The following is a 27,545-nucleotide window of genomic DNA, read 5'->3' as shown; positions in this document are numbered from 1 at the left end:
GTAGATGTGCTGTACAATCAATTTGTAATCAACTAGGTACAATAGTTTAAATTATCTTTCAAGGAGATAAAACAAGTTTGCTCGTACGTATCGTTTGTTTCAATGGATTTAATAGATATATTACTTCAAGTCGGCTTGTTTACTGTTGCAGTAGTTTTTTACTTGATATTTATAAGAAAATCTGTTAAAAAGAAAGGATTTTATCAACAACCTGGTGAGTATTTCACATATTTTAAATATCCGCTTTCTAATCTCTAGTTTTGTAATGGCGATTACAATAAATTATAAATCCTATTACACTGATACCGAATTAAATTTATCGTTCAGCTGTCCGTGATTTTAATCTTTATGCCTAATTTGTTCCATTTCAAGTATTTTTAACAAAAAGTTATGTTGTAATATATTTAAATTGTCAAGGACCGTGATTTACGTTATACCATAGTAAAACTTATACCGACAATTGTTTGTTTATACATATATTGTAATAGCTTAAATATAAGATTGATACTACGGGTACGCTTTTTTAGTCGTTTTTAACCGACTTCCAAAAAAGGAGGAGGTTCTCAATTCGACTGTATTTTTTTTTCTTTTTTTTTAATGTATGTTACATTAGAACTTTTGACCGTGTGGACCGATTTCGACAAATGTTTTTTTAATCGAAAGGTGGTGTGTGCCAATTGGTCCCATTTAAATTTATTTGAGACCTAACAACTACTTTTCGAGTTATATCTAATAATGCGTTTTTACTTGACGCTTTTTTCGTCGACCTACGTTGTATTATACCGCATAACTTTCTACTGGATGTACCGATTTTGATAATTCTTTTTTTGTTAGAAAGGAGATATCCCTAGTTTAGTACCATGATAAGAAAACCAGGATCTGATGATGGGATCCCAGAGAAATCGAAGGAAACTCTTGAAAATCCGCAATAACTTTTTACTGGGTGTAACGATTTTGATAATTCTTTTTTTGTTGGAAAGAAGATATCCCTAGTTTAGTACCATGATAAGGAAACCAGGATCTGATGATGAGATCCCAGAGAAATCGAGGGAAACTCTTGAAAATCCGCAATAACTTTTTACTGGCTGTACCGATTTTGATAATTTTTAATTTAATCGAAAGCTGATGTTTGTTATGTGGTCACATATAAATTTTATTGAGATCTGATCACTACTTTTTGAGTAATCTTTGATAACGCGTAGTTACTTGACTATTTTTTCGTCGATCTACGTTGTATTTATTACTCGTCGATGTAATTGAAATCGGTTTTTTTTTTCGTTTGCGAGCAAACACAATTATTAATACATAGGTACCATAAAATATTTTAGAGTAGGATCATTGTTTATTGGTGTAGTTTATAAGTAAAATAAATTGAATCGATTTTTAGGATGGAACTATTATTTGAAAACAATTTTTGCATATTACGCTGTAAAGCGTTGGAAGGCTCAGTTACCAACGAAAGAACTCACTGAAATCCCGAAACGAGATCAGACTGAGGGTTGGGATGGCATTTCGGTAAGGGGCTCTGCACCGGACGGTTCTGTAATCCTATTAGGTATACGCAAATTATGTGGAGGGAAACCCATCGCAGAGGCCACAGTTCATATTAAATTACCAGATGGTAGCACTTATAAGTTACTACGTAAGTATACAGAAAATGAGAGAATTACATCGATTTAACATTAATTTGTTTCTTCATAGGATTGATGATAAGAAAACTCTTAGTTATTCGTACTTTTTTTACTACAGAACATCCTCAAACAGCAGTTAGTGAATGGATGCACAAAGATGGAGAATGGATCGCAGGGGGATTAAAAATACAAGTTAATGAACATATGCAAAGTTTGAGAATCATATATAATGGACTCCTAAAATGTGTTCAGGAAAACGAGACGCAGCATGCTAAATTTAATTTATTGTGAGTATTATCTAATACCTTTAAACGAGTAATTCTTGTATATATACGAGTATATTCTGAATCTCGGAAACAGCTCCAACGGTTTTCATGAAATTTAGTATTCAGGGGGTTTAAGGGGTGATAAATCGATCTAGCTAGGATTCGATTTTAGAAAATATTGTTTTATCCGTGAGATGCGAGAAGACCACGATTTAAACCCACATGTCTCCATATCGATTATTCCCCCCCCCTCTTTTTCTAATTAAACTCGTGATTTTTTATTGAAACAAAGAGTTCTCGCAAAACTGGGTAAGGGTCTTTTGTATTGAGCATAAGGGTTGAAATTAAATAAATGTAAGAAGTTTTTTAGAATTTCTCCTAAAGCACATCAGATGTTATGATGATGATATGTTATTTTTACACATTTTATGGTAATGTATCTTTACGTTAGATGGAAATCCGCAACGAGCGTTGTGCAACATCCGAAAGACTGGAGTGATAAACTGGCAGCAGAAACCTTGGCTCTTGAACCCTGGCGAGACGGGAATTGGTGGAAATTATTGTATGTACATTATAATTTACTAACGTTATTTTTAACATCTTTCTTAAAATTTATTTTCTAAAATATCTTGGAGAGATGTCACTTAATATGTACAAGAAAAATAATTTTTCTAATTAAGATTTAAAAAAAATATTATTTCGCATCTTCTAGAAACAATATGACTAAAATTTCACATTTTCACAGAAATAATTGTGGTAAGGATTCTGGTAGTTGGTTACAATGGGGTGCAGTGCAAGGTCGATTCCAGACCTTCAATACTGATGGGGTAATCGAAAGAAACGAATACTTACGAGTACGTGGAGTCAGAGAAAGAAGTTGGGCACCAGGTTATAAAGAGGTCAGACGTGTGGTCACAATAACCGCGGCAACTCGTGATGGAACTGGTGTCCAAATACGTGGGGTTTCTTATTTCAAGAATTTTACGCAGTAAGTTTCTGAGATATGGAAGAAAATATTATATTATTGCAATGCCGTGACTGTATTGTAATTTCTATTATTATCACTAAATAAGTTAATCTGTATTCTTTTTCACAGATGTATTTCAGGAAATGTAAGATTTCCAAATTTTTTGGTAAAACCTATCGCTTCAACAGATTTTAATATGTTAGATTTTTGCGAAAATCCAGTAGGAATACCCAACAATTATACAGTTAACGTAAGCAGTAAGTACAAGATTTTATTCACGTTTTAACTATCATTCAAAGTACCATTTTGATAATTCCTGATAGTAAATAAATGATGCTTAGATTACTAAATGGGGTAGATTGAAGTACCGCGGTTAACATCGTATTTACTATTCGCAATAACTTTATTAAATAAATAACTAGTGCAAAAGCGTAAAAAGTGCAATATCTATATCTCTAATATGTTAATAAACGGTAAAACATAAAATGCATAAGGTATAAACAGAAAACCTATGTTTAATAGTGAAATGTTAAATGACATTATATGTGACTATAAATATCCGTAAAAAAAAAAATAAAATAAAATTATAACACATTATAAGTTATTTAACAAACCCAGTGCGAGTAATTGTTGTTGGGTGTGTAATTATTGAATTAAGTAAATACTAAAGAATTAAATAAGAAAAAAGTGCATGTATAAACAATTGGTGATTGGACATTGTATAAAAAATAAACAATTGTGTTAATAGTACAATAATTACGAGATATTAAGTGACTTTAAAATCAAGCTAAGTGTAGAATAAACCCGGTAGAAACTGACTACTGTTGTGAGTGATTAAGGAGGTCGTAAAATAAACAAAATACCAAAAAGTGCAAATACGATATAAGTAAACTGACCTTTAATAGTCAAACACGATACTAACAAAGTCGTCTGTGTTGCCAAGTCACATCTTCGGGGTTCATGTAAGTAGCAAGCTGAGTTCCAACCTTATCCTTCACGAAATAAATAGTACTTACTTGATGCTGAGATCAGGATTCGAAGGTGATAGTAGTGGGCCTAATACGAATCAATGTATCAAATTCGTATAACAGCTAAGAATACACGTGATATTAATCATTAATAGCACCACCTAGTGACAATTGTCTAACCCACTTACTACTACTTAGATACGAACCTCTCATATATAGATTATATTTCGATATCCTGTCTTCACATTCTCATAGAGGGCGCTAGGTGTATCATAACATTATTCATTATGGAAGAGATAAAGCAAATGCTACTGCAAATGCAGCAAGATATGTTACAACAGAGAAATGACATGTTTGAAATGAAGGAGGAAATAAAAAATACAATAAGCAGCAATATCGATGAGAAATTCAACATTTTAAAACAAGAGAATGAATTATTAGAGAAAAAATTGGAAAAACAAAGTGAAAAAATAAACAACTTGGAAAGACACATTAGACGCAAAAACTTGGTAATGTTTGGTGTGAAAGAGGGTGAAAAATCCTACTATGAATTGGAAAATACAATAATTAATATTATAAATACATACTTTAAAATCCCATGTGATAGAATCAACATTGAAGCAGTAAGAAGACTAGGGAAGAAAGGAGAAAGAGCTAGGCCAGTTATAATTACATTTAATACACTAGGCTTCAAGCTACAACTTCAGAAAAATAAATCTTGCTTACATAACACCTCATACTACTTAAAAGAAGATTTTCCTTTGGATGTCCTAAACAAGCGCAAGCAACTGCAAGATCAACTTAAAAAAGAAAAAGAAGCAGGAAATACAGCTTTCATAAAATATGATAAACTCGTAATAGTAAATAACAAGAAGAGCAATGTTCGCCACAAAAATAAGAGGAACCTTTCTGAATCTCCACAGTCATCACACTCCGGGCACCATAAACATCAAGATGAAAAGAAACAACCATCAAAGAAAAATAAAGCTACTAATATGAAGGATTATATTATTCAGAAACCCAATTTAATCTTTCACACTCCTAATCAAGCAAACGCGTCACATAATAGCACAGATTAGCAACGACAAGCGGACCCTCTACTTTCTCCCCATCTCCCAGTACGGCAGGTCACCGCGGGAGAGATCGACCAAAACCCTCCAAAGCAAAACAAAGTCAAGAAAAACATTTTTAATATATGCACCCTTAATACCAGATCGCTATCTACACAATCCAAACTTATCGAACTAAAAACAGCACTACAAAACATTAAACATGATATACTAGGACTGAGTGAAATTCGACGCCTTGGAGAAAGTATTATAGAGGATGAGGACTACATTATGTTCTACATCGGCAAAACTAAAGGTCTGTATGGGGTGGGTTTCTTAGTCAAGAAAAAATTTAAAGAAAACATCAAGTCGTTCATCGGTTTATCGGAGAGAGTCTGTGTATTAGAAATCGAACTAGAAAATATTCCCTTTGCTATAATACAAGTCTATGCACCTACCGAAAGTTCACCACAAGAAGAAATTGATAAATTTTACGAAGACCTAGACAAAGCGCACAACTGTACTTCTACGAAATATGTCATCTCTATGGGCGATTTTAACGCACAAATCGGTATTCCCAAAGAGCATGAGTACTCAATTACTGGTAAATACGGCTACGGGAACAGGAGCGCTCGTGGAGAGAGACTTATAGAATATGCGCAAGAATATAATTTACACATAGTGAATACAATGTTTAAGCTAAAACCAAAAAATAGATGGACTTGGATCTCTCCAGATAAAAACACGAGAAATGAGATTGACTACATTATGACCACAAAACCCCAGTTGTTTACTAGCTATAAAGTATTAACGTCATTTCCTTTTGGATCAGACCACAGATTATTGAGAGCTACAATCCACTTAGAACCTGTAAGAAAAACTAGACGAAACTTTTCAAGAGCAACAAGTAAACTTAAAACTCAGGAAGAACGAGAGCTGTACCTAGCTAACCTAAGCAGATATTTACCTAAACTTACGGAAACACAGAAACTTTATAAAGTAGAAGAATACCACCAAAAAATCGTAGAATCAATCCTGGCAAGTTTAAAATATACTATAAGAACGCAGAAACCCAAAATCTTGTCGGAAGAGGTGCTGAAGCTTATGAAGGAAAGAAGTGAATTACAGAACAAACCTAAACTGGACAAAACTGATAAAGAAAAACTCAGGCAACTTTATAAAACTACTAATAAAGAAATAAGACGATGCTATGATTCGTACAGATTAAATACCATCCAGAGGTGCCTAGAACAGTCCAGATCCGCCAAAAAAGCCTACAAAGATTTAGATAGAGGAAAACCATGGATTTCCTCATTACAGAAGGGCTCTACTAAGAGTAAAACAAGATTAGATATAATAAACATGGCCACGGAATTCTACGCAAAACTGTATAGCCAACCAGACACGCATAAACAAATTGAAACATGTAACGAAAACACAGAAACTACATCAGCACCAGAGTTCACAACACCTGAAATTATGAAACAAATAAACAAACTGAAATCAGAGAAAAGCCCGGGACCTGACGGGATCACAAACGAATGCATTAAATTCGCAGGTGCTCTCCTGCAGAATCCACTCACTCTTCTTTGGAACAAGATATTACAAGAAGAAGTTGTGCCACACTTATGGACTAAATCTGAAATCATCTTACTTTATAAAAAAGGCGACCCTACTGATATAGGAAACTATCGTCCAATAAGCCTCATGCCTTGTCTGTACAAGCTATTTGCTTCCTGTTTGCTCGAAAGAATTACATCAGATATAGACAATCACCAACCGATCGAACAGGCTGGCTTTAGAAGCGGATTTAGTACAACTGATCACATTCAAGTGGTTGACCAAGTAATAGAAAAGTATCAAGAATTCCGTAAACCCCTTTACGTGGCTTTCGTGGACTACAAAAAGGCTTTCGACTCTGTATCACATGAAATCATCTGGAAAGCATTAAAATCACAAAAAATAAACCAAAAATATATAAACATCCTCAAAAACATTTACTCTAACAGTACTAGTAGAGTTAAATTGGATAGAGTTGGGGAAGAAATAAGCATGGATAGGGGTGTGAGACAAGGCGACCCGATCTCTCCAAAACTCTTTATAGCTACTTTGCAATATATGATGGACAGTTTACCTTGGGCTACGCAAGGAATTAACATAAACGGAAAATTTCTAAGCCATCTCAGGTTTGCCGACGATATAATTTTGTTCTCGGAATCTTCTCAACAACTGCACAAAATGATAAATGAACTCCACCAGGCCAGTATTAAAGTAGGTTTAGAAATGAACCTTGACAAAACTAAAATCATGACTAACCACCAAATGACACCTATTTTAATTAACCATACCCCTGTTGAATTTGTTGACAAATACATCTATTTAGGTAAACAGATCTCCTTCAGCAAAGAAAGAAACACAGAGGAAGTGGACCGCAGAATAACGATTGCCTGGAAAAAGTACTGGAGTCATAAAGAAATATTCAAATCACACCTCTCGCTACCCATCAAGAAGATGGTTATGAATTCAGCAATTCTACCATGTCTTACCTATGGATGTCAAACTTGGATATTTAACTACAAAATTATGAACAAAATTCAAACAACTCAAAGAAGAATGGAGAGAAGCTACCTTGGCTTACAATTGAAAGACAAAGTAAGAAATAGAGACATACGCAGAAAAACTAAGATAACAGACGCACTCGTGTTTTCTCTGCAAAGAAAGTGGAAATGGGTAGGTCACGTGGCCAGATACACAGACGAAAGGTGGACACAAAAAGCTATCAAGTGGAAAGGCCCACAGGGCACGAGAGCAAGAGGCAGGCCTTACGCTAGATGGCTGGATGAAATAGTGGAGGTGGCGGGTCGTGAATGGCTCGACTTAGCTAAAGACAGAGAGACTTGGAAGTCTTTGGAGGAGGCTTTTACCCGAAAGGGGTCCATACAATGCTTAAATGACAATGCTTTAATGTAATATGCCTGTTTTAATTTAGCTTAGTTTGTTTAATTTAAGTTTTTTTCATTGTTTAATTTAATTTTGTTTAATTCGTTTAATTTAATTTTGGTTAATTTGATTATTTTAATTTCGTTTAATTTAATTTTGTACAATTTGCTTAATTTTATTCTATTTAATTTGTTTAATTTAATTTGCTTAATTTGATTTGTTTAATTTAATTCATATACTTGTTTAATTTAATTTAATTTGATTTAATTTAGTTTAATTTGATTTAATTTAGTTTAATTTTAATTAATTTGATTTAATTTAATTTGATTTAATTTATTAAATTTGTTAAAACTGTTGAAGAATTATGTTATTAATTTGTTGAATTTTTGTATGGAATTAAATAAAGCTTTATTATTATTATTATTATTATAGATTACTAATCTACGCTATTTTCGCTTTTTTTCGTTTTAGCTTCAAATGGTCGTACATTGAAAGTGATTCTTCGGATCAATGAAGAAGAAGGTCGGTTGCTTTCGGGTCCAGAACAGCAGGAGATTGTCTATCGTACGGTTCAAGTCAGTATTGACGACGAACATGGTACTGGTATACTTGAATTGGGATATCAAAATTTAGGTGAGATCATAAAGTACATAATAACGCATTGTTATTTAAATGTAATGATTTGTCATTCATATTATTATTTAGTCGTTATGTAGTTTTGTTTTGTTAGTTGCAAATACAAAATCAATTTTTGTTTAGTAAAAGTAGTCATTAATTGTTGAATTCCTATTCCAACTTTAACTGCTAGTTAACAAATATTTCGTATGAAGAGTAATAAAACAGGTGTATTCTTTACTGATATAGAAAGTGCGAGGTTTATTATAGCGTCAATTAAAAAAAAAATTGAAGCTTTTAAAAATCAGTACAATAAACATGTTCGACTTGTTAAAAAACAGTTTATCATTAAGATACTTTTTACGTTAGTGTCATTTGGCTATAAGCTCATGAAATTAACGATTAATTATTTCAGGTAGAAATTCTAAGGTCGATATCACACCACTACCCGTACTAAAGTGGCTTTCCGAAGTAGAGGCTGGTGAAGTTGGTTACTGTGTACCCTTTGAAGAACGCGCCGCATTTTGTACTAGTTATGTTGGAGGAAAGGGTGCTTCTCTTGCACTACTAGCGTCGGTACAGAAAGATGAAGTAAGATAAATATATCATAATAATAGTGGCCGGGAAAAAAGTCTTTTTGTATTTTGTAATAAAAAGTTGTTTGGTTTTTTTTTTGGTTGTATTGGTTGGGTTAGTTTTTTTTGTTGCGGCGCAAACGAACATTTAGCGTAACGGGACAACGAGCGTATCCGGCGTTCATCGATTTATTAGACATTGTCTCGTCAAAATTATAAAACAATTGCCCGCCACTTTTCATTTTTCTGTCGACCTATATGGATGAATCCAACAAAGAACGTCGGTACATTTTTAAGGTTTTACTTTAATAATTGTGTTTGCTCGCAAACGAAAAAAAAACCGACTTCAATTACATCGACAAGTAATACAACGTAGATCGACAAAAAAATAGTCAGTTTTGTAGGAACCTGTTAGTAAAGCCTTAGACATACGTTCTAAAATAGAACTTACTGCCGTTCTCGAGTGGCCAAGGTCTTTCAGAAGATTACAGAGAGATTTAGCTGGTATACCTCTCGCTCCTACTTCTACCGCGTATAAATTAACGACATAGGCATTTTTGTTAAGTTCATTTGTTAGATCGTAATATTTATCCATTTTTATTGTGTGGTCTTTAGGGATGTTAGTTTCGCACGGTATAGTGAGCTCTACTAGTATTATATGCCTAATGTGTCTAGAAAAGAGGAATATGTCAAGTCTGGATGACGAAACACCAACATCCTCTGGGATTTTATAGTGCTTTTCATACGTATCCATTAAAATAGTCCAATCAGATGCCGTACCTAAGAGAAAAGGCTTGCTTTTACAGTTGACAGTTGAGCCGCCTTTATAAACATTAAAAAAAAACATTAAAAAGCACGACTTAAAAAAAACAACCTTGAATGAATAAATAGATTAATTATCATTGCAGGGCTACTGCGTTCCTCCAGGATTTTGCGTGACAACAAAAGCTTTTAACAAACATTTAGAAGTTAATGCTGATCTTAGAAAAGCTATTAAGGAAATCGAAAAAGACAATGATAATTATGATGAAATTAATTTTAAAGAGAAATGTAAAAAGTAAGTGTACCTATAGATATTCATATTTTGCTGAATTCCTTAGCTTAGCCAATACTTAAAAATGTAATACCGCTACATGAACTTACCGCCCTCGCTCTGTTCAAATTCTTTTAAAGACCCCTATTATTCTCAAATTTCTAGGACATTATCTAACTATTTTTTTTCCTGTAAGCTTTGTGATTTAGGTCAGTCAGTTAAATTTTATAGACATTACCACGATAAAGCTTGTTTATTTCAAGGCAACATTTCGATCCAGTTTATTCATAAGTCCGCATCAAAATATCTATTTCTCATCTAATATCTATTATTCATATATATATATATATATATATATAATATATATAAACGCGAAAGGTCATTCATCACGAAATCTCAGAAACTATAACACTTACAAACTTGAAATTTGGCAGATAGGCTCCTTATAAGACGTAGGCATCCGCTAAGAACGGATTTTACGAAACTCGACCCCTAAGAGGGTGAAATTGGGGTTGCAAGTTTGTATGAACGTCCTATGATTTTGAAGTAAGAGACTTGAAATTTAAAATGTATGCTCTATAGATGATGAGAAGGTGTTCAAATAATATATCTTTAGAAATCAACTCCCTTTTGGGGTTGAATCGGGGGATGGTAGGTTGACTCACTCATCACGAAATCTCCGAAACTATAACACCTACAAACTTGAAATTTGGCAGGAAGGCTCCTTATAAAGTGTAAACATCCGCTAAGAACGGATTTTACGAAATTCAACCCCTAAGGGGATAAAACGGGGGTTGGAAGTTTGTATGAAAGTCCCATGATTTTGAAGTAAGAGACTTGAAATTTAAAATGTAAGCCTTATAGATAATGAGAAGGTGTCCAAATAATCTATCTTTAGAAATCAACTCCCTTTTGGGGTTAAAACGGGAGTTGGTAGGTTTACTCACTCACCACGAATCTCCGAAACTATAACACCTAAAAACTTGAAATTTGGCAGATAGGCTCCTTATAGGGCGTAAACATTCGCTAAGAACGGGTTTTACGAAATTCGACCCCTAGAGGGGTAAAACGGGAAGTTTCTATGAAAGTCCTATGTTTTTGAAGTAAACGACTTGAAAGTCCATAGATGGTGAGGAGTTCTCTAAACAATGTATCTTTTGAAATCAACTCCCTTTCGGGGTTAAAACGGGGGATGGTACATTGACTCATTCATCACGAAATCTCCGAAACTATAACAGTTACAAACTTGACGTTTGATAGGTAGGTTCCTTATAGAGCGTAAACATCCGCTAAGAACAAATTTTATGAAACTCGACCCCTAAGGGGATAAAACGGGGGTTGGAAGTTTGTACGAAAGTCCTATGTTTTTGAAGTAAGAGACTTGAAATTTAAAGTGTATGCTCTATAGATGGTGAGGAGGTGTTCAAATAATGTATATGTAGAAATCAACTCCTTTTTGGGGTTAAAACGGGGGTTCGTAGGTTGACTCACTGATCACGAAATCTCCAAAACTATAACACTTACAAACTTGAAATTTAGCAGGTAGGCTCCTTATAGATCGTAGACATCCGCTAAGAACGAGTTTTACGAAACTCGACCCCTAAGGGAGTACAACGGGGGTTGGAAGTTTGTATGAAAGTCCTATGTTTTTGAAATAAGCTACTTGAAATTTAAAATGTATACTCTATAGATGGTGAAGAGGTATCCAAACAATGTATCTTTAGAAATCAACTCCTTTTCGGGGTTAAAACGGGGGATGGTACATTGACTCATTCATCACAAAATTCCCGAAACTATAACAGCTACAAATTTGATATTTGATAGGTAGGTTCCTTATAGAGCGTAAACATCCGCTAAGAACAAATTTTACGAAACTCGACCCTTAAGGGGATAAAACGGGGGTTGGAAATTTGTATGAAAGTTCTATGTCTTTGAAGTAAGAGACTTGAAATTTAAAATATATGCTCTATAGATGGTGAGGAGGTGTCCGAATAATACATCGTAATCTATATATATAAAAGAGAAAGGTCACTGACTCACTCATCACGAGAACCCAAAAACAGCTGGAAGGTCCATCCATCTAGGATGGATAAAGATGAAATTTGGCAGGGAGGTAGATTATAGTTAGTAGACGTCCGCTAAGAACAGATTTTGCGATATTCCATCGCTAAGGGGGTTTAATTGGGGTTGATAGTTTGTATGAAACATATACAGCAGCTATAAGTTCACCTGATAGGTTATTTATACTGCAGCCTGAAAATAAAACTAAAAATGTGGTGTATAGAGAGGTTTTATAAAAATGACTATTAAATTATACTAAATTGTGCCTTGCAAAAAGTTAGTCAGTGTGATAAGCATTTCAAGTGACTGAAATAAAAAAAAAATGCGTTAAACATCTTAATAGTAATGCATATCTTCATAACCACGCGGATGTAGTCGCGGGCAACAGTTAGTGTATTATAAAACAAAGTCCCCAAAACTGTATGTGATCGATTTCCTCGAAATCTACTGAACGGATTTTCATGCGGTTCAAGAGGAAGGTTTACGGAACGGCTAAGCCGATTATAATGAGAGTTTAACTGGAAGTGTGCCGGGAAAACTTTGTGACACACTGATTTCAACGCGGGCGAAGCCGCGGGCACAGCTAGTATATATATATATATATATATATGGATATATAGGGTGTTCGACTTCGTTACTTTAAATAAGGGGTTTTGTAGGAGTAGATCACGTTTCACGTGAAAAAAAATTTCCTAGTCCTTATATAAATTTTACTTTGTCCTAATATACGAGCTACTTTGGCAATTTGCTTCTCATAACCTTCCAATACTATTTTTCTTAGCCCTTAAACCGTCGATAAAGTGAAATATTAATACTAACTAACACATAAAACTAAAGCGTATATGGAAACGAATTCTTTTTCTCGTAGAATATTTTTATTGAAAATTAGGGCTTACGCGCTCATGAAAGGTATCAGACGGAATGAGTCAAGTAATTTGTCTATTTAAGCAATGTCAAATTTAAAGATGGGAAACGTTTTTTATACGCGGAACGTGATCTTTAACACCCACAGAACTTCCCATTTAAAGGACCCCAGTTAGGAGTCGAACAACTTATATTGTGTAATATGAACTGTTGTTTCAGAGCATACAACTTATTCGTTTCAACACCAATAGTTGAAGATGTAAAGAATGCTATATTGAATCATCTGAATGATTTAAAAGAGAAAACTGTAAACCTTAAGCTCGGGGACCAACTAAGGTTTGCAGTAAGATCATCAGGTATAATTACTGTCGATTGTGGTTCTAAATTAAATATCTCCTCTAATAAAATTTGTATACAGTACCCGGCTTTAAACAATGTACATCGACTTATGAAAAGAGACAATCGGAAGACGTTCCTGAGACGTATAAGAGTTGATTTGTGCCTGTCAATAAATACTGCCGACAGAAGGTTTCCGGAAATTAATATCTTTTTTACAATATTCTAAAGCAATCCGTCTGGCCTAGTGGTGCGTGTAGTTTCCTAAATCACCGACGGTTTGCGGGTTCGAATCCCACTTGGTATGTTGATTTGTTTTGGAAAGATCCTTCTTTTCACTTTAGATGTCTGTCCTTGTAGGTTTCCCTACGTCAATCCGCAGTAGAGCAGCGGGTGGATTAAGCTCCAATCCTTCTCCTACATGGAGAAAGAGACCTGTGCTCAGCAGTGGGATGGTACAGGCTTGTTATTGGGTTATTAAAACATAAATGCTATCACAAACTTTGATTTTGATAAGTCAGCTTTATGTAATTTTTTTTTAATTATAAAAAATGTAGGTTTAGTTCATCAAACAATAAAAGTTAAATACAAATAGAATAATAAACAAATCATGATTTGAGTTATGACGATGACATAATAAACAAATATATAAATAAACGTTTCACACTCAACGGCCCCCAGTAGGATTTTGCCTGTGTCGGGGTCCATTATGCAGACCACGATAAAGATTGTTACGAGCAAGGTTTGAACAATGCGTTGCCGCAACAGTCAGTGTGAACTCTACGCTAACGCGTCTTCAAATAATCGTAATTCAAAAGACAATAATGCATGTTTTTTTATAACATTATAAAGGGGTGGGTGAAGACAGCGAGGCACTGTCAGCTGCAGGACAGAACGAGACAGTGCTCGGTGCGCGTGATGAGGATGTGATACAAGCGGTCCAGAAGTGTTGGGCCTCCATGTACTCCTTTACTAGCGCGTTCTATCGTAGGTAGGTGTCATTTGCTTGATTTAAAGGGCAACGACCTGTTTATTGCTGTCTTACATGTAAGTTTTGATGCAATGATCTTATAATAAATTGTACTTGCTCGTAAACGAAAAAAAAAAAACTGAATTCGATTACACCGACAAGTAATAGAATGTAGGTTGACTTAAGAAATAACTAAAACCGTATTATTAGCGAAAACTCAAAAAGTATTCCTCAGATCTTGATAAAATTTAAATGGTACTATATGACAAGCACCAGCTTTCGATTTAAAAATAAATCATCAAAATAGGTCCACCTAGTAAAAAAATATGAGGTAACCACACATAAATATGTTATTTTTTGAAGTCGGTTAATAAGTAGTTAAAATTGATGATCGTATGATTAAATTTGGAGTGCGCTTTATAGCTAGATCTTCATGAAAATTATAGACTGATTCAGGGATTTTAAAATTGTCAAGTTACATTAACAACCTTATTTTAGTCTTTATTGCACTTTAAAACATATTTTACAGCTTTAGATTATAAAAAATAGCTTTGTGCGTGTTATCGTAATATTATATAAAGTATTTAATTTTTTCGCCATATACAATGTTTACCTAAAATCGAGATAAAAACGTCGTCCTAAAATTATATATTTAACGTATAAAACGTTAGACTAAAAAAAAATCACTATTCATCAACTGTTTATCGATAGTATATTATTATAAAATGTCAATACATTTTATTATAATAGGTAAAATATGGTAAACGCCTTACACAACAGATAACCTAGAATTTACTCCTATTTCGGAGGTCCGGAAACACACACAATACACGAGCACAAACGCCCAGACCATAAAAAGCATCGTTATGGGCAATATAAATGTAGGTACCTATGCCATGTGCGGAAATCGATCATGCAACAGCCAGCGCCATAGACATAAGCCACTCTTGTGACCACTGCACTAACGCGTCGTCAAAAGTTCAACAATCCATACACTTTATTATAACGTCTAACCACGATGGTAAAGTAAATATTTCCTTAAAGAATAATAATAATAGTAGGTAACTTTATTTTACACAGTAATATATAACAATTACATACAAATAGAGCTTAAAAATAAATTACATAGCGTTCTTATCACCTTTATTATCATCTTATTATTTATTTATTATCATCTTATTAATTAGATAGTGATCTCTTCCAGACTATCCACCACCAAGAAGCTTTCAATTTAACGGACTTGTGTAACATAAAAATATATATTATATACAATCCATATATATACGTAAACATAAATACATACATATACAGGGTGACTGGTGAATTACTATCAATATTTGAGGACGTTATTTGAGGATCATATATGACGAAAAAAAAATACATATAAAATAAATATTCATAAACTTCTAAGTAAAGTTAACCAACAGTTATCTCGCTAATTACGCGTCGTCTGGACGCCCTAGCTGCGCAGTCGTCGCAAAGCAGGTGTGTAGGTATAAGTACATTTAGTTATCGCGCGGTCGTTTACCTACGTCCAAACACCGCCAAGTGTTAACAGGGTAGCAGGCTACTTTTGACAAACCAGTATGATCCAATCCCCCTTCATACTATAATTTTAGCTTAGGACAGGCAAAAATACCAAAATAAGATTAGGCCGACCCCTTCCCCTTGATAAATATTCCATTTGATAAATATTAATTTATTACGTAAGAATCTAAACGAAAAAATGAATACACGTTTGGTTTGTTTCAATGTTTATTTTTATTTGTACTTTAGGTCGGTACTAATAATTTTTATTTTTTGGTATTAATAAACTTTGGTTTTAATTATGATCTTTACCGACATAAGATTTTCAGTCCAGAAGCTTAACAAAAACAAACTACATATTCAACTACAATATTAAAATTTATCAACGAAATAACGAATGTTGTTTACGAAAGCAAGTGACAACTAGTCGGCACTCGCGCGGTTGTCCGCGATTTTTCAAGGTATTTTCACTTTGCGCATTTTTGTAATTTTACCTAAGAACTATCGAGACTAAAGACATGATCGACCCCCTCTCCCCCTAAATCGTCTTACGTAATAAATGAACCAACCATACTTATTGTCTTTTACATGATATAACACGCACGGGTCACTTTTAAGTACTCTGCATTTGTGTATTGATAAGCCATACCTAATTACTTATGACAGATCACATTCACACGAGACATATTAGGTATACGCGTAAGATCGATCACTAGGCGCGCGCGCGCTGGAAGATGGACGTACTCCTGCGTACAAACCTTATGGCGGCGCTCGCCCAACTGACCTAGTGACCTACTAATCGAATTTAGGGGGGAATTAGAATTGGCGGGGGTTGCGGCGGGCGGCGGCAAGCGGCACAGTACAAGGCCAAGGCCGCACGCGCCGCCGTTATGGCTGAAAATTAATGTGTCTACATTTCATTTATTTAAATTGAAATGTGTGGGAATATTGTCAAAAATTAAGTACCTGTTTTTTTTACATAATTCGAATGAGAATCATGTACCGAGTATCCTCTGTAAATATTGATAGTAATTCACCAGTCACCCTGTATAAAACACATGCGCAATACACAATATTAAACAGTATAAAGAAATAACCTATATGAATAGTAATATAACTAATTTATACTTGTGTTATGACAGACAGAACGGGCAGGCGTGCCTGTGCTCCGGGGGCGTGGTGGTGCAGGCGCTGGTGACGCCGCGTGTGGCCGGCGTGATGTTTACCACGCACCCGCACTGCGGTGACCCCACGCGCTTGTTGCTCACTGCTAACTACGGACTGGGAGAGGTAAGTCCACATAGAATAAATCTGCATTGCATATTGTACGGGTTACCGCATATTCAGCAATGTGATTGTCTTTGCAATCTAATTACCTCCTTTAATTTAGATTATTATTTATTACGAAATTGCTGTTTGCCTGTACTTCTGCCTAAATATACTCAAAGTCATCTAATAAACTTAGTGTTAGATCGATTCATTGAGTTTGGTTTCCCTCTTGATCTTTCCTCACATGTCATCTCTCACTCAATTGTAGACTGTACCATACACATCTAATATACCTATGGAGTAGGTCCATAGATATAGAAATAACCATGGTTCTGGAGTATTGAATCATAATTTTAAAAACATCTAATGACACAATCAAGGGGTTTCACCTTTTCGGTTTGTAATCATTACATAGTGTAGGTAGGTAAAATTAGAAACAGTCAGTCTCGTAACGAAATAACATGAGCCTCACATGGGCATTTTTATACAAAAAACCTTCAGTCTGACTGATGGCACAAGGGACCGTTGTCAAAGATGTTGTCAGAATTTTTTTGAAACGAAGTTCCTTACAGCAGGCTTGACATTTGGCTGGGCGAGCGAACTGAAATAAATGTGATACTAAAACCGTAAGAAAAATATATAACGGAAGTGACGTAATATCAGTCACACGACTGTCTAATATGACGTTTGTAAAACTAAAATATTACTAGTAAACTTTTTTCAAATTATTTATGTAATTTTATACTGTCGACAAAAATAAATAAAGCCATATGTTTTTTTATTTCACTTAATACTTTGAATTATTATTATTATTATTATTATTGTTTCGTTTGATTTATTTTATTTAACGGTATTTGTTATTTTCTAAAATACTAAATTTTCTAAATACTTTTATGTACTTAATTAAAAACCAATCAACAAAATTAAAAAGAAAATCAAGAACCAGAAAATATGTATAAAATTCAACATTTTTTTTCAAATTGTGTTGCTTCTTTACTATCCGAAGGAACTTCGTTCCTACCTGGTGTCCCATGACACCATATAAATTTTTTTTATTCATTTAATTTTTAGGGACTTTTGTCAACAAAGACATGCCAGCCCCATCATACCCACTATACTCGTATCTAAGAAATGGAGAAAGAATCATTGATGATGTAAGATCATATTAACTAACTTTGCTGCATCAGATTAAGGTTCTGTTGACACAGATAAAAATGAAACCATATCAAATTTATTTACACTAAAACGTTTCATCAATGATTCTCTCTCCGTTTCGTATTTATCACATTCACTTAAGGCGCTTCCCTGACCAAAACGCCGCGCTAGCCGTTTTTTGTGCACTTTTTTGGAGCTATCTACTTGTTAATGGAAAAAAGAATCAAACTAATAAAAACACAGTTAAATTCTGCATAATTTTGACTATACAATGGTAGATTTAGTTTTTTTTTTTTAAGGAATAGATGTTAAATAATCTCCTCACAACGATACCACAAAAATGAGAAATAGTGATTGATAATATGCATCTCCTCGTAAAGTAAACATTATTTTATTTTGCAACCGACACCAATTGATCGACAATTGAATACTGAACAATACGTAAGAATTTTTTTTTTCAAAAGACCCAAATTTTAATTTTTATAGATTTTTTTCTAAAATCTGGGCGTATTCACTACTGTAACTCAAGCACAGGGTATCGGAATTCAGTCTGCCGCAAGGTTTGGAGGGAGAAGCTTGTGTTGTTTGTCACCGTGTCGGGTAGCGCACGCTCAATTCACAATATCAATTAACAATAATAAATTTATTAGCATCTTGTTAGCATTTATTGTTGAAGTTTATTTTAATTAGGTTTTATCTATGATATCTTGATGATTATCTATGATAATAAAATTTACTTTGTTTTTATTTTATTTCTCTACTTACACTGTCTGAATAATAAAGATAGATTGCTTTTTAACCGACTTCTAAAAAAGGAGGAGGTTCTCAATTCGACTGTATTTTGTTTTAACCGACTTCCAAAAAAGGAGGAGGTTCTCAATTCGACTGTATTTTGTTTTAACCGACTTCCAAAAAAGGAGGAGGTTCTCAATTCGACTGTATTTTTTATGTATGTGGATATCAGAACTTTTAACTGGGTGGACCGATTTCGACAAAAAAATTTTAATCGAAAAGTGGTGTGTGTCATTTGGTCCCATATAAATTTATTTGAGATCTAACAATTACTTTTCGAGTTATATCTAATAATGCGTTTTTACTTGACGCTTTTTTTGTCTACCTACGTTGTATTATACCACATAACTTTTTACTGGATGTACCGATTTTGATAATTTTTTTTTTTGGAAAGGAGATATCCCTAGTTTTGTACCATGATAAGGAAACCAGGGTTTGATGATGGGATCCCAGATAAATTAAGGGGAACTCTCGAAAATCTGCATAACTTTTTACTGGGTGTACCGATTTTGATAATTTTTTATTTAATCGAAAGCTGATGTTTATTATGACATTTGATATCATCACATTTAAATTTTATCGAGATCTTATAACTACTTTTTGAGTAATCTTTGATAACGCGTAGTTACTTGACTGTTTTTTCGTCGATCTACGTTGTATTACTTGTTGATGTAATTGAATTTTCGTTTGCGAGCAAATACAATTATTAGCAATAAGATCGCCTGGTTGAACAATTTGTTACTATAATTGCTTGTTATGTAAATTTTGTTCTTTATTTACATGCGCAATAAAGTATATTATTATTATTATTATTATTATTGATAACTCGCCTTCAATCCAAAAAGTCAACACCAAACGAGTATCATGAATACTTATACTTCACTACATAGTATAAAACAAAGTCGCTTTCCGCAGTCTGTATGCTAAGATCTTTAAACCTACGCAACGGTAATATAATAATGTACTATTATATAATATATACATAATAATGTAATACAATATAGGTATCTAATATATAAAATTCTCGTGTCACAGTTTTCGTTGCCATACTCCTCCGAAACGGCTTGACCGATTTTGATGAAATTTTTTGTGCTTATGCGGTATCTATGAGAATCGGCCAACATCTATTTTTCATCCCCCTAAATGTTAGGGGTAGTCCACCCCTAAATCTATTTTTTATTTTTTAGACAAAATTTTTAATTTCTATTTTTTTATGATACAACATTAAAAAATACATACAACCCTAAATTTTCACCCTTCTACCACCAACCCCTATTTTAAAATAGCGTTTAGCGGCAAGACAACGTTTGCCGGGTCAGCTAGTTTTTTATATATTAGTATCTTTTCATCTATATATATTTTATATTTAGTATCAGCATTGCACCCGTGCGACGCCGGGACGAGCCGCTAGTATTAGAATAAAAGTTGAAAGTATTCATTATGAACGTAAGTGTAGTGACTGAATTCATTACCAAAATTATTTACGCACCAAAAAAATAAATTTAATTTACTTTTTATTGTATACAGCAAATATATTATACTAATATTAAATAAAAAAAAATATATATATATATTAAAAAAATTTAAAAATTTATTATATATATATTATATATTAAAAATTTTTTTTTAATGAATGCCTTGTCTACGGATTCCAAGATCTATATTTTTTACGCATATTCGTAAGTTGTTTACCAAATGGCGCTAGTAGTGTTTTACGAAGTATTGTAGAGGTGGGGTGCGGCAAAGAGGGAACGAATGCTCAAGGTTATTTGGTCAGGGTAGCGCCTTAAGGGTACGGTACACGTAAGGGGATTCAACTTTTTTTATTAAAAAGTCAAACTTTTTGGATGACAAATGGCCTGAACGTAATTTGAATGCTGTAGTGATGTATTTCCTACCTATCCTTGCTTTTATAAACCAAGGTAAACGAGGGAGCTGATTTTGAATGATTTTGTACCATTTAATTCTTTAAGTTTTTGATGTTGTCAGAATATCAAATATAATAAGTGAACTTAACTTATTTATATTGTAATTGCTGTGATAACTGCAATGTAAATAAAAAATCAAAAAGACATTAATATTCATTTGTACAGTCTGTAGTGTCGGGATCCGTGGAGCCGGACACGATTATCGTGAGACGTGAGACAGACGGAAAGCTTTCAATAGCACAAATACTATTGGGTTCTAAAGAGCACAAGATAATTACGACCGATGATGGTATTACGACAGAAAACGTGTCCTCAGTGGAAAAAAATATACCTTGCTTATCTGAGACGGAAATATTTAAGCTAGCGCGACTGGGTATATCTCAACAAGAACTTTGGGGTGCAGGAAGAGATATTGAATGGGCTATTCATAATGTAAGTAACATATACTTAACAATGAAGCAGTTTTTATGTTCTACTGAGTATTTAATCAATCAGTTTCTATTTTAACACATTTTTAACCGACTTCAAAAAAGGAGGAGGCTACTCAATTCAACCGTATATATATTTTTTATTTTTATGTATGTTCGGGGATAACTTCGTCGTTTATGAACCGATTTTGATAAGTCTTTTTTGTTGGAAAGTAGATATCTTAAGTGTGGTATCATGATAAGGAAACCAGGATCAGGATTTAATTGAAAGCCGATGTTTATCACGTGGTCACATTTAAATTTCATCGAGATCTGATTACAACTTTTGGAGTAATTTTTGATAATGTGTATTTACTTGACTATTTTTTCATCTAACTACGTCGTATTACTTGTCGATGTAATTGAAGTCGGTTTTTTTTTGTTTGCCAGCAAACACAATTATATGTTTTAATTTCTGTTTTCAGGATGACATATACCTATTACAAGCACGACCAATCACATCTCTAGAGCGGTGGACGGAAGAGGAACTGCTGCATGAGATGGACTTTCCCATTATGTCTGACGACGAATTAATTACGTTTGCTAACACCGGCGAGGTACCTTTTTAACTTACTTTTTTTTCTGACAACACGCTGTCTTTGGTGTTTTAGGCATCCATAAACCAAGGTAACCACTTATCATTAGTCATTAAAAAAGTCTAAAAATTCTTCATAATAATTATGACAGACTATAGATTTATGTATATTCTATTTTGATACAATTTATGATGAATATTAAAGTGTTTTATTGATTGATATATATAGGTCGTCCCTAAGCCACTCACGCCTTTAAGCTACGACATCGTAATGGAACCACTGGAAAGAGGCGTGACTGCATTGCTAGAAAACAACGGCGATGGCTATGACAAAAGCGTTGTAATTACTCATAACCGTTGCTGTATGGTGTCCTATAACGTGAGTATGGAATTTCAAAAGTTTATTAAAATTCAAAAGTTTAACATTTTTATTTGTGTAATTAAAAAAGGTGTGAAATCGTAAATAGATATTTTAAAATCATTTTTCGTACAATGGTTTTTAGAATATTTTTGTGAGACGCTTAAAAGAATGAATACACATTTAATTTGAATACGCAAGTAGGTAGTTTCTTACATTGCAGTCATTATATCGTCAAATTCAAAAGGAGATAGATATAAATATTCGTATGCTAGAAATAGCAGTACACGGCCACAAAGTTGCGGACGAAACTGTTTTAAAGACAGCGTTACACAGGAGAATGCCAAAATTTGGAGACAGAATTTTCACAATATTGAATATGTTGAAGGTAAAAGATTCAATATTGTTTTCTAATGTTTACGCGAATTTAATTTCAAGTTTTAATTAATTTCAAGTTTAATTCGATTCGAACTATAATTAAATTTTAAGTGCAAAAAAGTTATAAAAATATAATTGTGTCTTTAAATATAATTGTGTAAAAATCTAATTCTATCATAAAAATTTTAGTGCTTACTTACGTCAAAATGGGTAATGGACGATACGATAACGAAAGTCAACATTATGAACTTAAATGTGGAGACCGAGGACCCAATGGTATTGTTAGATGCAATAACTGGCAGTACGAAGAACATGTTCGAATATATGAGGAATCACGGCGTGACGAGCTCCGCGAGTACATTTACCCAGTTCGTTGCCATGACTATTTTACTAGAAGGAAGATCTGGTAATATATTTGCTTAAATCACAGGACAAAAATCATCACAAATACATCACTTTCGAAGAATAGAAGATTGGAAAAAAAACACTTTCAATTTGCTAAATTAAAATAACGTAAAATGTTTTAGATTTTACTCCGGATGAATGCAATGAAATAAGTACATTACTGAGTTCAGGAGACGTTTTATCAGCCGAAGTACCACACAGGCTCGCTAAAATTGTCCAAAAATTACAAATTCTTGGAAAGTTAAATGAATTCCGCGAACAAAATCCGAGAAACGCATTAACTTGGTTGAAGAACATGGTACCACGTGTATATAATGATGTTCTTGATTTCTTGGACCAACACGGACATAGGGCTATAATGGAAGTGAGTAACTTGAACGTTTTCAAAATTTAATTCAGTCAATTTTCTTTCATCCATTTTTAAATTTTTTATATTTTATATTAGCTGACCCAGCAAACATTCTGCAATATGGACAGGTACAGTATTATCATCGAGAGATTTAAAAATAAACTACGACCTATTGTCAGACTTACCAAATATACACCAAAAATTCTTAGAGATCGATCACCTCATTTTGGAGGAGTTCGATTACAACCACTGTGACAAGAATTTTCATTAGACGAAATATAATATGACTAGCTGTGCCCCGCGGTTTTACACACGTTAATTGGAGAAAAAAATTAGCCTATAGCCTTTCTCGGTAAATGGGCTGTCCAACACAAAATGTATTAATACTGTTTTCAAGCAGTATTATGTTCCTGTTGGTGAGTAAGGTGACCAAAGCTCCTGGGGAGAATTGGGGATAGGGTCGGCAACGCACTTGCGATTCTTCTGCTGTTGCAGTCGTCTATACGATACGGTAATCGCTTACCATCAGCTGAACCGTACGTTTGTTTACCGACCTAGTCATATATTAAAAAAAAATCAATCCAGTAGTTCTTGAGATTAGCTCAAACATATGAAGTTTTCAGCTATATTATATTAGTATGGATTATCTTAATCGTTTTTGGGCGAAAATATCAAAATATTTGAAACACATCATAAAAAACATCTTTACATAAAAAACAACATCTTTTCTTTATTGTGTCTTGTATGTATAACGACCACATGTATTTTACTTCTTATTCTACAACGCATCATCCTATTAAAACCAGCAGCGTTATTCTGTAAATAACAATTTCGATATCGAGCTTCACCTGAGTGACAGCGCTCACTTCGAAAGCGAACCCACTTCACCTTGGTTTGGAATTCTGTAAACATTCCGTACGCACAAGCGATGTGAAGTGAGTGTCGAATCGAAGAGCGGCAATTTAGAGCTGTGTTTATTTTATCGATATTCTTTTCTTAGGACTTTATTTTAGAAAATGTGCATGAAGTCAAGTGTCGAATCAAGTCTCGAATTGTGATGTGTGAAGCGGTAAATCCCCTTACAGAATACCGAATTCATACTATTAAATGTCAACGTTCTCACGCAACAGGGTTCGACTCGTCGCCGCACTCACAAGTGTGGCGCTACGGGACTATCGAGTTTTAATGAATACGAATTTGATATCTCACCGCGGATTCCGCTGCCGAGACACGAAAACGTTCTTACAGAATAGCACTACTGGGCCAATATATTGATTAGCGATAATATGAAAAGGTATAAAATTACTGTTGGTATTCCAGTTCGATTTGTCAACAAAGCCTTGGGCGTTAGAGCCAGAGGAACTGATGAAAGTTCTCCAATACATGCAACCCACATATGAGAAAAAACCACAAAAGACTCCCGACGAAATCATTGCTTCACTTGAAACTCCACAAAAAACGAGTACCAGGTAATATCAGTAATCACAAATTTTTCAAACATCCCAGTTTTCTTACACATTTTCTATTTTATTCTTATCAGTCACGTTTAACAATTTCATCTAAAATCATACTTACTGGCGGTAATCTAAACAGGATAGGATTTAAAGTCTAATTAGTAAAAAAAGTAGTAACTACGAGTATATATGTATATTTTACAAAGTTTTGTCTTCGTATGGAAAATATATTTACAGGCATTAGCGTGGTACTCCGCTTGTTTACTTCTTTAGTAGCTTTTGAATTAAGACGCTTAGTCATTAAATGAGGTAGAGCACAGCAGGATATATTTTGCTCAAAATCTGGAGCAGCCCGACTTGGGATGTACCTCGATCTTACGGCCGTTCTCAATATTCTATCTACCTCTGGATTTGCTTACTAGAGACAGAATTTTGACGTAAGATCCATACAAATTGTGTCAAACATTTATCACTAATGAGCTAAATTATACTGTTGGTAGTGAGAAAGGTGACCAGAGCTCCTGAGGGGATTAGGGTCGGCCACACGTTTGCGATGCTTTTGGTGTAGCAGGGGTCTATAAGCTACCGCAATTGCTTACCATCAGGTGTGTCGCTTGTTTGCCGACCTCGTTGTATAAGAAAAATGTAGGGAAGAAGCTTGGTCTATTTTGTCCGAGCGTTATATGTGCTTGTACGAGTAGCTTTGTTACGCGAGGATGTCAAGTGAAAGATCAAAAACTACGCGTGGTTGCAGGCGAGCGCTTCGTTGGGTGGTGCCTCTGTGCTGGCGTGCAGTAAGGCATCGTGAGGGCACAAAAGCGCACCTAATTCTAGCAGTTCACAAGTTGCGACTGGCGGCACTACGGCTCGGGCAGATGCTTACACGCGCCTGGCTATTACCTTCCGCTGACCTCGTGTTTCACTTCCGAGCTCACGAACTGCGTAACTATATTGCCACGAGGGACCCTGTGCTGCTTAAAAAGTGAGTGCTTTATGGTATACGCTAGCTTATAGGAAGTACGAGTATATGATTTATATATATATATATATATATATATATATATATATATGATATATGATACGAGTAGTTCTGGTTTATTACTAGTTCTTCAGGGATTTAATTTTGAGTTGACATTTAGTATTTTCGATAATCGAGTTAATAATTGGGCCGTATTTGTGATAGATCCAATGCAGTAACGATATTTTGTTAATTTAACTGTATTGGGGCTTTTAGGCTTCTGGGGTAGAGTATTTTTATAATGTAGGCTTCTGGGGTTGAGAATGTATTTTATAATGTATTTTTATAATATATTTGTATAATGCTTTATTTTTTACGAAACAAACTATTACCTAAGTAACAGTTAATATGAATTTTTGCCCTAAACTTTTTTGTCAACTTTTCAAGGGCGATTCAGCGACAACAGTTTTACCCAGGGTGGTGCAAATTAAAATTTTCCGAAATGAATAAGGGTTGGCTAGCGCCTCTTGAAATGGAAGGACCAAAAATTACAACTGGTGAATTGAAATTGAAAGCCACTTCTGTGTGTGGAGGAGATGTTATTGCGAGAGCTTGCGTCGTCAAAGATCTTTCTGAGGTACTTTCTATATCATTTCATATCTGTAACGTAAACATTATTTAATATCTATAAAAAATGGAAAAAAAATTGTAAGTATTGTGTAACAGGTAACGTATTAAAGTGAAATTGTAAAGTTCGTATTAAGTGTTTGTATCTGGAACATGGGACAAAATTTGCAACTTCTTTCACTCTAGTACGATTGAAATCACTATGTATGCACATCCAAATAAATACTTTACAAGTGGTCATGTCATACAATATAGCAATTACAGCACTTCTATGGGAAAGTAATAATCAGCATAGTTATTAATATTTTTACATTCAATTCTATTTGGATGTTAAGCTATTGTCAAGGTATGAAATCAAATAATATCTTATGAAATATTAAATGCTTTCTACATTTGGTATTCCACAGGGATCAATTTTGAGTCCTTAATTATTTTTTTCTACAGATAAATAAACTACAACAGGGCGATATTTTAATAACACATGCTACAGACATAGGATGGTCTCCTTACTTTCCGTTATTGTCTGGTATAGTTACGGAGCTCGGTGGACTCATTTCTCACGGTATGCAGTACTATTTAAAATACACTCTATTATGGTTTTATTGTGGTTTATTGCGACAGTAATAATAATACGGTTATTGATATCAGCATCATTTTTTTTTTGCTTTCTAAGATGCAAAATTTGTTTTTATGAAATTAATTTATTTCGTTAAAAATATTTGATAAAAAAAAAACATTGTGTGTGTACTAACAGGTGCAGTGATAGCCCGCGAGTACGGTTTGCCGTGCATAGTGGGCGCGATGCACGCTACTGAACTTTTTAAAACCGGAGACACAGTCCGATTATCTGGACACGAGGGATTTATTGAAAAAGTCAGTTTGTTACAAGAAGACAAGAAAACAAATTGATGTTTTTTTTTTATTGTAGACATTAATGATTGAGAGGTTGTGCTATTGTTTTTTATTTTATTGTACAATAAATTAATACAATTAATAAACGATAAACAATTTATTACTATTCAAATAAAAAAAATATATAAATACGATATATGGTCACCAACACAAACA

At 34.0% G+C, this 27,545-nt stretch overlaps 1 protein-coding gene across 1 annotated transcript; it reads left to right on the top strand.

Moving 5' to 3' along the window:
• Positions 1–102: 102 nt before the first annotated feature.
• On the top strand, positions 103–27,482 carry LOC123655632 (putative phosphoenolpyruvate synthase). Its single transcript, XM_045591398.1, has 23 exons — positions 103–214; positions 1,388–1,642; positions 1,750–1,918; positions 2,349–2,459; positions 2,643–2,885; positions 2,994–3,118; positions 8,293–8,454; positions 8,852–9,027; positions 9,920–10,068; positions 13,189–13,325; positions 14,158–14,296; positions 16,945–17,092; positions 21,112–21,378; positions 21,839–21,970; positions 22,178–22,327; positions 22,530–22,694; positions 22,874–23,090; positions 23,212–23,453; positions 24,759–24,907; positions 25,647–25,874; positions 26,298–26,487; positions 26,922–27,039; positions 27,232–27,482. Exons 1-23 carry the CDS (start codon positions 103–105, stop codon positions 27,384–27,386), a joined length of 3,939 nt encoding a protein of 1,312 aa, XP_045447354.1. The 3' UTR covers positions 27,387–27,482.
• The last annotated feature ends 63 nt before the right edge of the window (positions 27,483–27,545 follow it).

Source organism: Melitaea cinxia, chromosome 1 (assembly GCF_905220565.1).
Source record: "Melitaea cinxia chromosome 1, ilMelCinx1.1, whole genome shotgun sequence".
NCBI classification, from domain to species: Eukaryota; Metazoa; Arthropoda; class Insecta; order Lepidoptera; family Nymphalidae; genus Melitaea; species Melitaea cinxia.
This window is presented reverse-complemented; position numbering and strand designations above follow the sequence as displayed.

Excerpts from the sequence above, each read along its gene's own strand:
- LOC123655632 (XM_045591398.1), top strand. The coding sequence starts at position 103 with ATGGATTTAATAGATATATTACTTCAAGTCGGCTTGTTTACTGTTGCA. Across the intron at positions 1,919-2,348 it reads CATGCTAAATTTAATTTATT|ATGGAAATCCGCAACGAGCG; the intron begins GTGAGTATTATC and ends TCTTTACGTTAG. Across the intron at positions 2,460-2,642 it reads GGGAATTGGTGGAAATTATT|AAATAATTGTGGTAAGGATT; the intron begins GTATGTACATTA and ends ACATTTTCACAG.